At 44.1% G+C, this 18080-nt stretch overlaps 2 protein-coding genes across 4 annotated transcripts in view; one reads left to right on the top strand and one right to left on the bottom strand.

The window, feature by feature from the left end:
- The window catches only part of ACTR2 (actin related protein 2), a 516258-nt gene that overhangs the window by 4164 nt on the left and 494014 nt on the right, over nt 1-18080 (top strand). The gene's annotated exons all lie outside the window — the stretch shown is intronic.
- The window catches only part of PELI1 (pellino E3 ubiquitin protein ligase 1), a 45235-nt gene continuing 43547 nt past the window's right edge, over nt 16393-18080 (bottom strand). For all 3 annotated transcript variants that reach the window (XM_075088355.1, XM_075088354.1, XM_075088356.1), the window contains one exon: nt 16393-17812. In XM_075088355.1, coding sequence (XP_074944456.1) covers nt 17246-17812 — 567 coding nt within the window. In that variant the 3' untranslated portion in view covers nt 16393-17245. The remainder of the gene's footprint in view (nt 17813-18080) is intronic.

The following is an 18080-nucleotide window of genomic DNA, read 5'->3' on the forward strand; positions in this document are numbered from 1 at the left end:
CATCATTGCTGCCAGCTGGCGAGGGGTGTCCCCATGACTCCTAGAAGTACTTGCAAGACGGAAGGTTGGGGTTTGCCCAAGTCATGTTAATTGTTTGCTTTCAGTAGTCTGACTTTCTGGAAAGGGAACTGGGAGTATCTACGTAACCATTTTCCACTGTCAGAGACAGATGGGAGGGGATGGGAAGGGAGGGAAAGGCAAAAAGAAAGGGAATCCCCAGCAAAAGAGCAGCTGTGGGTGTTTATTAAGCTACAGCCACTGTTTTTGAAAGGAAAGCCCTTCCGACAGCCTCCGTGGTAAACAAAGTTTCCCCTCTCCAGCCCTATGGCTGAGCCTGAAGGTGAATGCTGCAGCGTGGATACCATTTTCTATGCCTCCTTTGGACAAATGATGGGCTGATACACTCACTACTGCAATGTGTCTGGTCCTGGTCCACTAATTGAGCTGGAGCCAAGCCCAGCTGTGCAGGACTGACCTCAGCGTTCAGCTGGTGAGGTTCAGATCTGCTATCTTGAAGTATCTTCGTCCGAGTCAGGGAGACATCCTGTAAAGTTAATCTCAGTCAATTGCTCAGAGCAGCTTTAAAAAGAAATTTTGCATCACTCAGCATGAAATGACCTTTATGTAGAGCTGGACTTACCCCTCAGTTGACATTTGCCCAGGAAGTACAGATCTGGCTGAAAACCTCAGGTCAGTGTTTCTCTTTCGCCAGAGAGGTACATTCAAATCCACAATGATTAATTGTGCCAGAGACACGGGGGAAAGCCATACCCTCAAAGGGACCTTTTAGCCATGGGCCCTCCCATGACCTTTAATATTTTTCAGTCGCGATGTAGGGAGTCTTGTTTTCTGCTCACACAGGGAAAGTAACAAATTGATTGATTTCTACCTTAATTGTTTGATTTTCTACCTTATGCTTCATTGGCGTTATCTCTGAGTTAAATGTTGTTACTGTTCTGCTGCATTTGTATTAACAGCAGAGCCCTCTGTTCCACTTGGGAAGAATAAACTAATGCTGTGTAATATTTGTAAAATTTGACCAGAAGGAAAGGCTGACAGGCATGCAGTTATGTCCTGCTGCTTGCTTTTCTGACATCTTTGGCTAAACACTATGGTGGCAGTAACAATGCTAGTCCAGCCCAAGATGTCTCCTCACCTCCAGACTGTTAGATACTCAGTTGGTGATTTGTAGTGACTTTGAGAAGAAAGGCTGGTTTAAACCATAAACTTCCCCAGGGCACACAGTGTAGCTGGTCTTGTGAACTCTGATATTCGCAGCCTGAATGTGCTGACAGTTCACTCCAGGTAAGAATGGCCGTTTCTTCACCAGCAGAGTTTAGTGAGGAAATGATGAGTCAGTCAGCCATAGTTCACTTGATGTGTTGTCTATCAACCTCTTTGAGTACAACTTATGTCCGTAAAGTATGCTTTTCTGGTAATTCTTTTGACGGTAAGATTTCAGTTATCTCTGCTTCCTACTAATTGCCAAGAGCCACGTCAGCTTTGCAGAACGTGACTCAGTGCTGCCAGTGTGTTACAGTGCCTCAGTGATATAAAATGACAAATATCCTTATTTCTGTGCATGTGGGACTTAGTGCTACAAAGAGTCTCCTAGGTAAGCAACTCCAATCCCTGGTAGTTTTAACCAGGAAACTTTTTTGACTGCTACTTTTTCAGATATGTGAGTTCGGTTGACGTTCTTGAAAAACAACAGGAATATGGCAGCATTTTTCCCTACACTTACTCTGGTTCAAGACTCTTCTGCGGAGTCTGTGGAAAAGAAACGGGAAACAGTGGGTTTTGTGATGTAGAAAATAAGCAGTAAAAAGAACAAGGTAGTTTGACATTCTCCCATATATGAGAGAGTGCAAGAGACAATAATAGGTAAGGAAATGCGTATTACTGCTCAGTGGCAGAACTGGTAGACAGCTGTTGTAAAAGCTGGGTTATCTCTAGTTATCTCTGTCTGAGCTTCTTTCTTGCGATGCCCTAGCGTTTTAGAAGGTCCTTGCTTGCAGGCTTACTGCTAGCTTTCAGAAACTTTCACAGAAAACCTTTGCTCAGCTTCTACTACAAGTGAAAAAATAAACAAGGTTTTGGGATCCATAATGAATATGAGGGAAAATAATGATTAAATAAAATTAGAGGGGCAGGTCCCCCAGGAACCCTGAGTGTATTGGGTAATCTTGTCTCTAAAAGAGCAGCATTAAACAATGATAGGAACAACCAAACATCAAGGAAAAGCTCTCCTTGGAGGAAGCAAGGAATATTAACAAATATGTAAAATAATGAACACTGCAGAGAAAGCAGATGGAGAGTTTCTGCTATTCTTGTCTTCAGCGATATGAAGGGATGTTAAGACTGAATTTTTCATGCCAAGAGCAGGGAAAACATTTCCATGCCTTGTGTAAAGTGGAGCGTGGTGCTCAATGCCACAAGAAACCTTTCAAGACAGGAGCTTAGAAAGATGCAGAATGGGATGGTAGTTTTATAGGGCAACATTAGTGGCTTTCAAAATTGCAATTTTGAAGATTTTTACCATGTCAACCAAATACTATTAGAGCTCAGGATCAGACCCATGTAGAGAAGACAGATGACTGGCCCACCTCTGCACTCATAGGCCACCACCTGACATGCTGTATCCTTGCAAGAGGCAAGATACAGGGCAGGAGGGGTGCCTGTTCTGACCCTGGAGGACAATACCCACATTTTCCTTCAGAGATGAGAGTAAGCCAGGTCACTACTGTATGTCAGAGCACACAAGGTGTCTGCAATGGTAGCAGAGCTCCTCCTGGCTCTAAGTCACTCCTCAGCATGTTGGACATGCTGCAGATGTATCTGTGTTTAACCAATTTGCTTCTTGGTACTGTCAGCCCCCAGTAAAGTGGCTGCATAAAATTAAAAGCTCTTGCTTCTGTATATCTGGAGTGAGCACATTTATCAAATAGCAGCTTATTCTAATGAAGTGGAGTACATTAATGCCTGAGTCATCAGGGGCTCTGGCTTTTTTTATGTCAGCTTTCCAGGCTAGCTTTGTTACGTGCAGCACTCCCTTTGAATTTGGCCACTGCCACCCCAACATTATAAAAGGATGGATTCTGGTGGGATGCTTTCAGGAAAGTGTAATGAGAAACAGTCTGGTCTGAGCAGCAACTCCAATATCATCAACCATGGATTCAAACAGTGCTTCACTTTTTAATTTAATGGTGACATGGGACATTACTGAAAAACACAACAGGAGATTCTCCTGATGGGCAACAATGAATCACTCTGTAAAGACCAGGCATGCCTGATGCATATGGAATTCACCTATAGCATTTACTTAAATCATCCACAGGGATTAAGATGCTTTATCAAGCCCTCCAGCTTTTCTAGGTCTGTGCAAGACTTCTCCTTTTGCAGCCTGTAGACACTTTCTCTAATCCTGCTGCTCTTTGAGATACAGCTGAAGAAGTTCCTCTCTCTTGCCCATCTTTTTTCTGCCTACATCTCACCCTGTGTGTTTTCACCAGTCTGACCCACACCTTTGTACTGCTGACAAATATTTACCTTGCTTTTATTGGCATATCTCTCTCTCTGTCCTTTTCCACTGTTTAGGCTATGGTCTTGATCTGACCGTCTCTTCAGCAGTATTTGGTGTTAGACCTCCTGACCACTGTAACAAAGCACAGCCAAAAATCAATCATTTTCCTTCCCAGATCTCACAATTTCCAACCATCCTGGTATTCTAGAAGCAGCAAAACATCTTGCCTTTATTGGATTGTAGCGTATGGCAGAGGGACAGATGCATGCCTACAAGCAGGCAGACAATACATAACCCAAATATTTTAAAAACTAGATCTCCTAAGTGCATCCTTTCATCTGAGAATGTGTGAGAGGAGGTATCTGATTCTTAAAGGACCTCAGAAACACGCATCCGACAGAGTTGCCATCCCACAGCCATACAATAAATTTCTTTTTACAAAATGAGCAGGGTGTCAGGAGCTCCTGTCCTTTATTCCCAACTTTTTCCGTGCAAACTCATTTATTTCTGGCCTCTTAGTCTGTCTCTACTCAGGCAAACTAAAAGCTCATATTTCTGAGCTTACTTGTGAGTTAAAATATGCAGTTTCAAAGCAAGTGGTGTTGTGGAGTGAGAAAAAATTTAAGAAGTACAGAAAAAGCAGACCAAGTTGGTAATGTCTAAAGAGGGTACCAAGCAAGCAGGGCTGGGATCTTAGGGAGTTTCAGAGATACAAATTCAATTCTAGTTTTACCACAGGGTTCAGTACAGGTTTTATTTTAAAGATCAGAGATAAGGCTGTGAATTACAGATGTTTTTAGACTTTGCTCCGATCTAGGTTGCAAGGTTCACTGGTAGAGGGTACAGTCACAGGAACCCAACCAAGTAATGCAGAAGCAGCCAGGCTAACTCATTGCTATCTTAGGTATCACACACATACCACCGAGAGGAAAAACATGCACCTTTGTGCATTTTAAAATTCTACAGTGGGCACCTAGATTAAATTGAGGAAGCAGCACACTCTCCCCTCACAGCACGTTCCCCCAGCCTGAATAGTGCTACATGCATCACTGCCTCAGTCCCCCTCTGCCCGTCTCTGACCTTTACTGGAAATACCAGGGATTAAAGCAGGTGGGGGCCACAGGGATGGTTATTTTCCTTTCCTCTAATGGCATGATTTTGTAGGGATAGGTAATAGCTGTTATTAGGAGAGTGACCTGTGTGGAGAACATCAACATGACTTTAAACACACAGTTCCTCTTTGCTTGTCTTATCTTGCTTCTATCCTAAGCTCATCACAGCTTCAATATGAATATTTTGATTTAATTTAGGTCAGATTTATTTCCAGCAACTGCTTTGTATTACAGCAGATGGCAGCATTTCCCCAGATTTCCAGAAATGAAGCTTACCTGGATTTCAGACAATACACGTATTGTCTTGTCGCCTGGTGTCTGCTTGCCACCAGCAGAAGACTGTAGGAACTGAGCAACTGGATCGAAGCAGCTAGAGATAGAAACAAGACCGAAATCACATTCCTTACATTTGCAGGACTTGGCTCCTCACCGGAGGTCTGATCAGCTGTTGCATCACCTCTTCATTCATCTAGGACGATGTCTCCCTTCCAACTTATATCAAAGTTCAAGATCAAAGTAATTAAAAATCTACTCTAATTAATTTATTCTCCTTGATGACAATACATAACAAAATAGATCATACTTTGTGGGTAGTATGCCAAAAGCAAAGTGACATTTTTCAGCGCTCGATTTAATAAGACGTTCGTGCCATATTAAAAAGCACCTCTGTTAAACAACCTACAACAGCTGGCTGAAGAAACTGTGGTGTGGGCGAGGCCCCGGATTACTTCATCTGCTAGTGACTGTTCAAAAGAGCTTCAGATATGCTCTGTTGATTCACCCAGCCCTGAAAAGCAAGGAGAAAAGTAATCAGCACTCTTCTGTCCAGCCCTTTTTTTTCTTCCCTGCTCTGGGAGCAAGGACCAGAACGCTTTTTGGGACAGGGTTTTTTGAGATGACCATAGGCACACCAAGCTCTTTCTAATACCCTCTAGACCTTGTGGAAGCATTTCTTGTTACCTCGTGGCAAGTCCCTTGTCCATCCTGTGCTTTTATACCTACCTGACTGGTATTAATCAGTCCTAGTGGTCAGTTTCACAAGCACAAGAGAGGTGCAAAGATGCCTTATTTGGGAGGTTGCTCCTGATGCAAACACAAAAGAACACAGATTTACTTCTACGTAGGCTCTGCCTTCAATTTCTACTTTTTATCCTGCTTCTGTTCTCACAAAATATGTTAATGGCATCCAGATGCTTATTAACATGTTTCATACTAGCAACCAGAGACAGGAAATACAGGCCAGATGAGGAAAAGAACAGCTTAAACAATAGTTAAGAGAGATGAGAGGAATTCAGAGTCAGCAGGGATGAGTAAAATTTATTCTGGAGCTTTCATGAAATGAATCAAATGGTTATCAGTGAATGACTTTATAAATTCTAGGGACAGGAGAGGTCCCACAGGACCACAGAACCTATTATCAACACCTAATGCTATATTTGCAAGTCCCCCTGATCTTAAAGACCCACATGATCCTAAAGCAACCACTACAGGCTTACAAAAAACAAGCCATGTCTAACCAACTCCATTTTCTTTGATAAGGCAGCTGGCCTGGCAGCTAGGAAAGGGAAGTCACAGATGTGCTGTATCTTCACACGAATAATGCTGGCTCATGCAACCACCAAAGGAAACTGTCTAGACAGTGTTACTACGAGGTGAACAGGTGAGCAGTTTATGCTCAAGGTGTAACATTCATCACAGCCACTGCCATGGGAATGTTCGCTCTTGAAATCTGGCCAAAGAGGCAGGAGGCTGTATTTCTGTGTGCATACCAGAAGAGATGGGAGACACAGGGAGAAAGAGTTAACGTCACACAGGAAATCACCATCAGCGAGGAAATGACCCCAGTTCCCTATGTTATACTCAAGGTCTTGGCATTCACAATCATCTTTCCTTACAAGACATGTGTGCCACCCACCCCCAGGCCAGCTTTTAATGAAAGAAACACTTAAAATGCTCTTCCACTAATCTACCCAGCCTTCAGAGACTGTCACAGACCACTGCTTACACCTGTCCCTCAAAGGAGCCTTTTCATCCTTTTGAAAACTGCCTCCTTCTTTCCCAGCTCTGTAAAGAAATCTGACAAACTAGACATCTTGAGGGCATTATACTTCAGTTTCCCATTTTCATGGCTGCATTCATTATTAATAGCCCATCGTTAAATGTTAATAAATTGAATATCAGAGGTTTAAGGCTTGTTAGGCACCTTTCCTTTTTTTTCCTTCTAGGTCCATTTGTTGGACAAGCTCATTCAACATCATGCAGGGGAAGCTGTCAGTCAATAACAGGTGTACCTTTTGCAGAAAGTTGTAATGTCTTTGTTTCCAAACTCTGCAGAAGTGCTTGGAATACAAAAGCTTTTGCTTTGAGTTGTTTTTTTCTTTAAGAAAACAAAACCCCCTCCAAACAGTAACTTGCTCTCCAGTTAATTTATTAGAGCAGGAGTTGACAACTTCTAGCTTTGTTCATGAATGAGTTGGTTTCACAGGAAAGATGGGAGCAGCTTGGCAGTGAAAGGCTGTTGATCTGTGTAGGACCAATCCTGATGCAGGATCTGTCCCCCAAAGAGCGGTGAATGGGGGATGCTCCAGGAGAAGCACAGAAGCCCATGGGAGGGAGGGAGCCTCTCCATGTTTTTCAGGGTGGACATCCCAGGGGTGCACAGCCCCTTCTGGGTACAGCAGCAACACTGTTGGCAGTACTAATATTTGCTTGTGTAGGGTTGTATTGGTGTTAACGCCTTCACTTTACAGTTAAGACCTGAAAGAAGGACTCTGTTTAAGAACCGAATTGCTCAGCATTTGGGGCTCAGGCACAAAAAACTGAAATGCTTCTCGATGGGCAGAAATATACTGAAACAAAGAACCACTGGAGGAGGTGGGTGACAGTCTCTGGAGGGGACATACAGCATGCAGGACATGGGCAGGGACCTTCGCACTTCACTCAGCAAGTGGAGGGCCTTAGGGGGGACATGGTGAAGCTGAAGATAGAGCTCAGGAAATAGAAGCAAGAATGCCAGCAGTCTGGCAAGCACAACCTACAAAGAAAGATCAAATGGACTGCTTCAGCAGAGAGAAGAGACATGCTCACACCCTTCACGTATGTAAAACGGGCTAGAAGGAGGGAGAAAAAAATATTGCCTCCACATCCTCTGGGTTGTGGAGGCAATAACAAGCAGTAATGTGCTAAAGCATTCCCTCTAGGGGGGTTTAAGTTCAAGATGAGGAGCAATTTTTCTCTAGGAAGATAGTTGAACTGAGGAACAGGCTGCCTGGAGAGGCTATGGAGTCTCTGTTAATCTGCAGATTTTGAAAGGATAGGTGAGATGAATGCTTACAAGCAGGATTTGGGTAGAGCTGACCCTGCGACAGGGCAGACTAAGGCAGGAGAGAACCTTCCATGGATCCGTGATTACATTATGAACAATACATTCTAAAATCAGCTGATGCAAAGGAGCTTGCATCTAAAACTCATTAAAAAAATTGTCTGATGTGATCTGGGAACCATTATTGGTTTCTTTTCTTTTTTCCCCCCTTTGAAATGGTAGGGAAATTCCAGAGACCGTAAGAGCTGGTACTCAAAAGAGAGCAAAAACTATAATTTTAGACCAGCTCGTCTGACATCCATACTGAACTCACATGTAAAGGACAATAATATAATGCCAATCAACATGGCTTTTTTTGGAAGAAAACCTCACATCTGGAAAACCTGCTTTCCTCCTTTGAGATAACAAGTTTGGCAGATAAAAGGCAGTGTAATGGAGTTTTGTAAGACATTTGACTCAGTATGCAGCAACATTATGATTAAAAGATTAGTACTCCCCACTATCAGAATAGTCCATGTTAAATGCATTAGCTGATAGCTCCCTGGTGGGGGCTGTGCTACCAACAGGACAGAATTGCCCAGGAGGTGCCCAGACCTGGCACTGCTTCACATTGCCACTCAGGATCTGGGAGCAAACCTAAGGTGATCACTGACAGTACGTATACAGGATGTAAGGATCAGCCAGGTGGCAAGCTGGGCTGAGTAAAGTCATTTAGAAACTGCTGCTACACAGAATATGCTGGACGCATTGCTATTTTTTTCAAGTACCAAGAGCAAATGGTGTTAAATACCCCCAACCCTGGGGACTCCCACAGCTGCTCTTCTCTTCCTTTACTATGTCCGGGGAAGCCAACCTCTGATATCTCACCTTCATACTTCTGTAATATGAACTAGCCCCTAAATTACAGTCTGAAAGATTGTTTGGAGCCTGCAGAGCCTAGGCCTCTTGTCTGATACTATTCAGCGTATTTTTTCACTGCAGAAACAAATACAGCATGGCCGTATTAACCATTAGCCTATAAAGATAAAAATATAATGAAATGCAGACACACATGGTCTATAAATATATTTAGGCTGTCTTGAGGAACACTAGTCCCAGGCCCCCACAGTATGAAAAACACTCCACTGTATAAATACTGTGCATTTGGCAATACTGTTTTAAGGATGGGGGTTCTGGGGTGTTTTTTTTCTTTAGGGCTCGCACAGTCTCTAGTCAAGCTGCCTATTTGGCAAAGGTTCTTGCCCTGGCTCAGGCGATGGCTTTCCCTGGCAGGCAGTTGCCAGGAGCTGCCAAGAAGTGTGACATGAGCACTGATGCATCGACACCCAAAGGCAATTGCACACACCTTCTGCTTCTCCGGCTCAAGAACAGGCAGAGTGAGATTTCCAAGTGATAAAGAAAGATGCTGGCAGAAATGCTGAGTAACACTGGAAACACCCGGAACAATGGTAGAGCTGCAGTCTTCAGCATCCGGTTTCCTGCCTCTCAGGAAAGATGCTCTGAATCCACTTTTAATGTAAGTTAAAAAAGCATTAAATATCCATGCTTTTATGCAGCATTTAAAATACCTTCTGATTGATTTAGCTCCCCTTTAGAAGTGAAGCAAGCTAATTAAATTAGTTGAGGCCCTGGCAGCTTTGCTCTGCAAAGCCTGGGACCAGCTTTGCCCAGGTGGCCACCATGGCCACATGCTGCAGGAAAGGGGCAGCAGGTGAAAGGAGAGGTACCTGCATCCCCACGACCCATCTTGGGCAACGTTTATCCTCCAGCAATGGTGGAGGGTGGCACCACAGGTTCATCCCATGGTGGGACCCATGGACGTGCCCCATTACAGGCTAACATTCCACAGCAGAGCAAGCTGAGCAGGTGAGACCATGACCTCTCAATCCCCTGCAATTTGGAGCCTTTCACCCTCTTTAAAGCCACATTTTAGGTGAATGTCCAAGCAAAACGAAAGCAGGCGTGCCTGCATCTCAGTCCTACAGACTTTTGAAAATGTCAGCCACTGTGCCAACTGGAAGCACAGGCCAGAGAGGAAAGAGAGGCCAATTAAAAAGCCAGGTTGTCTCTGTATTGCTCAGGGCTAACAGAACAGATGATAGTATCGCTGGAAGCTGCGTTTGCTTTTAATTGTCCTTGTTCCACTGAATAACAAATTCTCTCCTCCTCCCACACAACAGAAAAAAAAAGCATGAGTTTTTGGAAAAGATGAGTTGACTCAATTCCTTTCCTACAGCGCATGACAGCAAGCTGCAGTTTTTAGCCTTGCATCCAGGCAAGTTTAGAATATCTCTGCATGCATTTTTGTTTCAAATCTTCTGGGATTGGCTAAATATATTATTTTGGAGAGAAAAGGTTGTGGAAGCACTAAAGACTCTGTTCATTCAGCTCTTAAATTGCAACCAGCCAAAGGGAATAGCACAGGTAGATCCCATTTGTGAGGTGGTCATATTTAGAAGTTATTTTACAGGTGTCAGAGGGCTGGGATGTAGGAGGTGCTGAGGATCCGAGCATGATCCAGGGAAAGAAGTTGATCACCTCAGCCCAGAGATGAAACACTGGGGTTACCACAAGATTTATCCTTCATGTAGCTGTTTCCCAGGAAAGCCATTGCTCTTCCCTTATCCTTGACCAGCTCACATTTCCAGCATTTTCCAGGAAAGACTGAAGGGAAACCCTATCTAGGCTGAAGGATAGATGACCAAAAACACCTCAACACACATTTTGCAGGGCCTAAGTCCAGCCAACATGATTCAATGCATTAAAAGTCACATATTTCAATAGAAACACTTAAAAAATAATCATAACCACAGCGAACATAACTGAGAACCTGTCAGATAAAACAACTGCAGAGAAAAGTTAATCTCATTTAAATATTTTTTTGGGTGTGGGGGGTTGTAGGTGAAGCAGAAACAAACACAAAGACAGCAACCTATAAATAAGCAGACAGGATGGTCTTGGGAGTAATTAGTAAAGAATACACATAAAGGAAGCTCCCCCAACCCCCCTCGTGACTTAACTGCATACTGCACAACTTTCATCTACTGTATGAAAAATGTGAACGATCATTTCCTACCTACCCTCTCCATGCCGCTCATGCTTCATGCATGCTCACGGGGAATCCTGTACGTAGACAGGGTAGCGGAAGGAAGTCAGAGCAGATTAATAATTTACTCCTGCCTCAGAGCTCTTTAGTCACACTGAATCAGCAAAAGCATTCAAAATAAAAACATCACAATATTGCAAGCATTGCCAAATTACAAAGAAGTTGCCTCTGCCAGCAGGAAAGTGCTTCTCTAGTTGATCCATAAGGTCATTCATGCCCATGCAGAGGACACGAGATGTCTCAAACCCCTGCATGGCAGCACTGGGCCCTCAGCAGGGATAGCAGAACCAAGTATTTGCTGGTGCTTTCACTGCTGCCACGAATGCACCCTCGCCAGCAGAGCCAGGCAAACATCACAGGGCAGAAAGCAGGGCGATGTTGGTGCTGGTTCCCATTCCCTCCTGTCAGCCCCGCAAGAGGGACAGTAGGACAAGGACGGACAGCTGGGCGTGCTAGCAGCAAAATCAAGAGTAGCAGATAAAGGTGAATGGGAAATGGTTATTCACTGCCTCTTGTAATATAAGAAATTGGGTATAAAGCAAAGTAAGACAGGCTCAAAACATGCAAGCGGCACGTCATAGTGTGCAGCTGAGCCTTGGGTCTCCTTACCGCAAGAATTTCAGATGCTGGAAGCTTGTTTGAGCTCAAGTGAAGCTGTATTAAAGGAAGAAAAATCCATGGCTGCCACCTCGTACTCAAAGTCTCTGAGCTCTAACTTGTATGAGGGTTGGGCAGTGTCACATCTGCTTGTGCTGTTCATATTCCTCCCAGGCACATGCTTACATCCACCGCTGGAAACCAAAAAGTGGGGTTGGGCAGACCTTGCTCTGGATTACTCTGGATTCAAATGCTTTTCATGAAAGATGACCCAGGGAACAACCGTCAGTTCTCCTGCTCTGCAGGTCAGACACCAGACCAAGGGTCCACCTCCCATTTCCACAACAGGACCTGGCACTGTCCACCCATTTGGCCATGTGCCTGTTGCTCTGCGCAGCAGCAGCCGAAATGCAGGGAGATCCTGGGAGAGGGCTGGAGCCAAGGAGTTGGCAGGAAGCTCCTGACTGCCAGAACTGGCACTTTTCCCCTGGTTACTCATTGTCGTGTTCCCCCCACCCCCCCACCCAGATCAGCCTCAGGAGATGCAGGCCCAGCTGATGCTGAGCATGATCCCACACATGCTAGTGCCAGGCAAGGTGAATGGGGCCAGCTTCTGCAAACTCGTGTGCTTTCTGCGGCTGTGGAATGGATCATATTTTCCAGGGCTGAAGGGAGAAAGAGGATGGGCAGCAGCTCACAGGGGACCAAGGCAGGAACATAAAGATTCAGGCACCGGGCCTCATGGCTAATGCTGTTCCCTAACACTGTGCTGACACAGCCTTAAGCACATCCAAAGTCACCAGTCCCACTGCTGACTTTACAATCACCCAAGGCTGTATTCGGGACAGCTGCTCTCACAGGGGGAGCTGAGGTTTGAGGGAGTAAAAGCACTTTTTTTCTGCCCTTTAAATCTGCCACCCTTTTGCTTTCAGGAGGGAGATGGGACCAGACCAATAATCAGTAGCACCAGCACAGCTGAAGCAGGAGGCTGTTTCTCATGCAATAGCAGACACTGGTGTTCCCCAGCTTGGCTTGTGTCACAGCAGGTATATTACCATGGGATATCACGTCCAAACAGCAGTTTGACACAGTGCTTTTTCTCTGCAAGAAAACAGGGACCTGAGCTCTTGCTGCTGCCCTGGAAGCAGCACCTAGGAAAGGGCAGGCTCGCTGATGCCCATGCAGAGGCCACGCTTGCCAAAAAGCCCCTGACACAAGTTCACAGGAATCCTCACAGCTCCTGGAGAAATGCTTTCCCAGATCTTTTTCACAGGATGCACGACAGTACATACACAGGTGATCTCCTGTAGCCTTGAAAGAGCCTTAGAAGCTGATTTTCAGGATGATCAGAACCCTTACGTTAAAGCTGAGCGCTGCCATTAAAAACAGAGGAGCTTTGCCAGTGTTTTCACAGAAAAGGAAGCAGGGGTTGCATGAGCCAAGAGTAGGACTAGGAAACCTGGTCTAATTCAACAGCAAGCAGGACTAATCCAGGCGGAAAGACAGCATACAGGTAGGTAGCTGTGTTCATCATGGTAGATTTATATTGCACAACTGGAAATGTATTTTTAGAATCAGGCCTGGAAAGTGCCTCTTCAGAAAGAGATCAAGCATGCCACAGCAGGGTCATTATGGGATTTGCAGAGCACCTTCAAATGCAGGACTGCTGGGGTGACTTCATCATGTCATTAAGCCTTTCAGGATACCAGCCTCATTCCTATAGGTGTAACAAGCCTAGCACAGATGGGATTAGAAAACCTCATCCCCAGCCTGCACCACATGTGTCAGCCACACCACACACTCATGGCATTGCTTGAACCCAATGGCTGAGTTAAAGGGGACAGAATGCTCCATCAGTGTGGGCTACTCACCACCTTCCCAGGGAAAGCCCTCAGAACCCTCCCCATCAACATGCTCCTGCCCCACTGTGAGTCAACACACCAAGAGCTGCCCTGCTTCTGCTTTGGGAAAGAAAGGGAAAAAATAGAGCTTCATTACCCAGCTGCTGTGCCAAGCTGCTGTCTCTTACCAGTGTTAAATTCACACAATTTCCTACAGCTGAAAAGCAAATTAGCTCATTAAATCACCTTTATTACACCACACACAAGAACAGTGCAGAACAAAGCAGCCATGCACAAACCAACTGCAGAAAGCTACTTGATTTCCAGTTGCATTTCTGCAGATCTTCACAGAACTTTAAGGCTAGAAAAGGGTCTATACTTCGCTCATTTTCCACACGCATTCCCTCATCACTTCCACATATCTGTGGTGATCTCCCAGGGAACAAGAGTCCTGTCCTACCTGCTGGTTGCATCAGTGATGCCTCTTTCCATTCAAGCAAACTTTAAAAGCAGGTGGAGGCGATGGATCTTGTTTGGGGCTGGTTTTTGCAGGTTCAAGGGGTTGAGTTAGGCTGCACACAAGTGGAGCTGTAATCATCTCAAAGCCAGCACAGTGCAGGCTCCTGCACTCCTCCCAACTCCCAGATTTGTTCAGAAGCAAAGGCCTTACAGTTCAGAGCGCTTCAGTTAGCTGGTTTGAGTCAAAGGGATCATTTTGCTTTTAATCTGACATTCATTTTACAGTTTACAGAGCACAAGACCTTCTGTTTAAATTGTTTATTAAAGACCAGAAGCCATGGGGGGAACTCAAATAGGGAGCCGCAGTCAAAGCTACTGCTTTTAGTTAGCTTGCATGTTGTATGGAAATTGTTCCTCAAATTACTCAACCACTGCTATCCTACTTTTGACAGTGGGATTTCTGTGTCTCAGGCATTTGAATGCCTGTGCTCTGCCCTTTTAAAACTGGGATTAACAAGCCCAGCTTGGGTCAAGAAAAGTACACAACAGGCAGAGCATGTGGGGCAGACTCTGAAGGGTTATGTTAGCATAATGCTACCCAGAGAAACAGACAGTTCTGCTAAAACTACACCTTTTTTTGGGGGGGTTGGGGGTCAACAGGGGAGAGGCAGGGGTAGAGAAGTACAATGAAAGCATGAAGTATCATCTTAATGGGAGAGAAGCTTAACAAAGCTTAACAATGGTTGTGTTGGGCATGAACCTTTCTCCTTCCCCTCTACAGTGAGATGTATGTTTACCCAACCGCACTACGGGCTCCACGCTAGGATCCAGCTGTGCCTCCAACACGGGATGAGTATGCTGCTTTCTATGTGTCTGCTACCATCCAATTATTGATCTGTTTTCACAATTCATCTTTATATTGCTCATACTGCTTGGTAGCTTTTGTGTCCTTTTCTGATTTTTCATATCCCTGTAATCAACAAGATCAGGACCAGAGAAGTGTTGCTCCGATTTTGTGGAGGATGAAATCAAGAGCTCTTGACATTTTACAAGAGCCCAGCCACTTGGTTAAAGTTTTTGCTTACATTTCATTATTTGTAACTTATTCAGGGAACAGATCATTTAACTATGTCTTTTGAAGAAGAATCTCGCCTTTGTTAATGCAGGGCTAAATACAGAACACATTGGAAGGTCACATCTGAAAGAAGCCACTCAAATCCATGACTGGAATAACATGCAAACTCCTTACAATTGCTTCTTTTTTGTGATCTTAATCCACATGTGCAGACCAGACACCTTATGTGACAGCAGAAGGGCCATCTCCAGCCACCTTTCACATCTCTTGGAAACAAAGCAACAGACAATCCCAGAATTTCTATTTTTGAAAAGTGTTTACTCACGTAGTTTGAATAAATTAATTTGCAAATAAAAATTAAACTACAGTATACTATAGTTTGAATAAAATGATTAGAACAACTACAATACAGGGATTTCTTGCTGCATAAGTTTCATTACTTAATGCATATAATCTGGAAAATGTCAAAATTGGTTATATTTCTATGGAAAGGGAGTAACAGCAGTTACTTATACATGACAGCTAACTGAACTTATAATACAGGTTGCCTGACACATGCATTTCCTGAGTGAACCAAACAACACAATTTTTTAAAAATGGAGAAGCAATTGACAAAGTAAATAATTCATGACATTTAAGCAAAATAGGTCTCTCTAAACCAAGAAAATCTGAGAACAGTTTTGAAAGGAAAAATTAAAGCTATGCGATAAAGTATAGAAATTTGCTACTGTCAATTATACAGTACATACATTAAAAAAAAAGAATATGAAGCTGGCCAAAAAAGCTCAACTCATTCCTAAAAAGGTCAGGTTGTGTATTTGCCATGAAGCACAGTGGGTTAGCAGCAAAGCTGGATGTAGTGCACTGGCCTTTTCTGGTGGATGCAGAAGGGAAGGAAGGGTAGGGAAGGGAGAGCGGAGAGAGGCTAACTAGAGCCCACCACAACGTGAACAGACCTTATGGAAGCATCCCACACCAAGGTCTACGAGTCCAGTCCAGTCCCAGCTCAAGCTCTGCCCTAACAGATTGCCAATTGTGACAAGTCACACGAGGACGCAGGCACACATTCCTTGGGTACCAGGCTTCAGCCTTATTCCGTGTGACCTAGATGAGTATTTGCACCCAGCTCCTCGCAGCAGGGTAAAGGCAAGCCCGTGGCTCCCACACACCCAAGTGTGCCAGTTTGCAATGGGCGAGAAGAAAGGCAGAACACCTGACTGACATGCCTGTCACAAGCTGTGGCCTTGGCCAATTCACAAATTGCTCCCTGCTCCCCACACACATGCACGGGCACAGCCGCCTCCCCCCTCACCCCCTGCCTCAAACAGCAGGGAACAAAAGGAGCCTCATCTTCCAGGTTTGTTAATGTTTAACATTGGAAAAACCCTCACAAATGCCACTAATGCTAAATAAAGAGATGTGTTAGCATGAAGGGAGAAAAAATCCTTAATCTAGACTAAGTTGCATATTCAAAGAATCTGGCAAATATTTTCCTCATAACCAGATCTTAAGTACAGTCCTACCAAAAAGACATTTTAAGAAGTCCTTCTTAGCTACCTTTCAACATGGTTAAAGCACACCTTTATGCCATCATAATTTGCATTAGCTTTGTTTAAAAAGCATTTTAACTATTCTAAGAATTCAGTATTTTAGATCAAAAAGATTCTTCTACCATTTCCATCTCATGTCCTTCTTCATCCAGAACTACTCTAACACATCCAATTGTTGGATGAGCACACTATGACCATGCTACTCTCTAAACATTCTATGTATTTTCAATAATAAAGATAAATAGAAAAGAGTTAATATACACGTTATATTTTACAACATTTGCATCCAAGCTGTAAACTAATGTTCTTTGAACTATTTACCCTCCATATACAAAAAGAATGAAACAACTTTCAAACACTGTGGGCATGTTATTCAAAACCATTAAACGGAAGGCATCAAAGTTCACCCTACAACACTTCCTTCACCTCTTCAGAAGTAGTTACTAAAAAAAAAAAAAGCAGGAATTCTCATCCTGCTCCCCCATTTCTTTTATTTCCAGACTTTTCTCAGTAGAGAGGGATTTAGCTGTTGTAACAAAAATCCAAAAATTCTTCATTTTAATGCAAACCAGCAAAGCCCAGAGAATACAAAAAACAGTTGGTTTAAAATTCAGAATAGCTTAGCTTATCAGTTTACTGCAGTCCTCAGTAACACATGTGCTAGTCAAGAGGTCCTTGGAAAATGAGTCTGATGTAACCTTGCTCACCAGCCAGCTGATGCGCACAGAATGGACAGGCTGCATGAAAAGTGTGAGTACCATGAGGAAGAGGAATTTGGGACCAATAGGCAGTTGTCTTTTCTGAGCACACGTGGCCACACGGGCTGAACGCATGAGTTGGAGGTCCTGCATCCACATAAAATCCTGCTTCACATCCAAGCCACAGAGGCACATAGGGGCCGACAGAGCGGCACATGGGACATTCGCGATCCTTGCCGTCTCTCTCCTCTTTGTTTCCCCAATTGTGATATCCATGGACATGGCCACAGTTCAGATACACCCACGGCTGCTTTTCGTCTACAACATCTTTTCTCTTCATGCTGGGAAATGCCAAGGTGTTAAACCCCACAGGACACTGGGGTCTTGCTGCATTTATTTCCTGTCTCAGCGCTTCCAGGTGCTTGACAGTAGGAGTGCGTGAAAGTCCTTCCGCAGTGCGCCACAGTAGTGTTGCTCCACACAGGTCAATTAGAGAGCCATCTTGGAGTTGGTTTGTTTCATTCTCAACCTTGTGATGGACAAAGAGAGAGAGAGGTGTCACCTAAGGTTACCTGAAGAATAACACAAGGCACTTTTGTAATACAAATCTGCCTGGAAGATGCAGAGAAAAAGTTTCAAGCAGTTCCTGACTGTCCTACACAAGATACCCACAGAGAGCCCAGTGTCAGCTTCTCCTTCCCCTCTTTTTTTAAAAAAGAAAGAGAGAACAAACCCCAAAATCTTCTTGACAAGTCTTGTTGGGTCCTCCATAACATTTTAGACTGTTTTCTTCAAAC

The sequence above is a fragment of the Phalacrocorax aristotelis genome, chromosome 3 (assembly GCF_949628215.1).
Source record: "Phalacrocorax aristotelis chromosome 3, bGulAri2.1, whole genome shotgun sequence".
Lineage (NCBI taxonomy): Eukaryota > Metazoa > Chordata > Aves > Suliformes > Phalacrocoracidae > Phalacrocorax > Phalacrocorax aristotelis.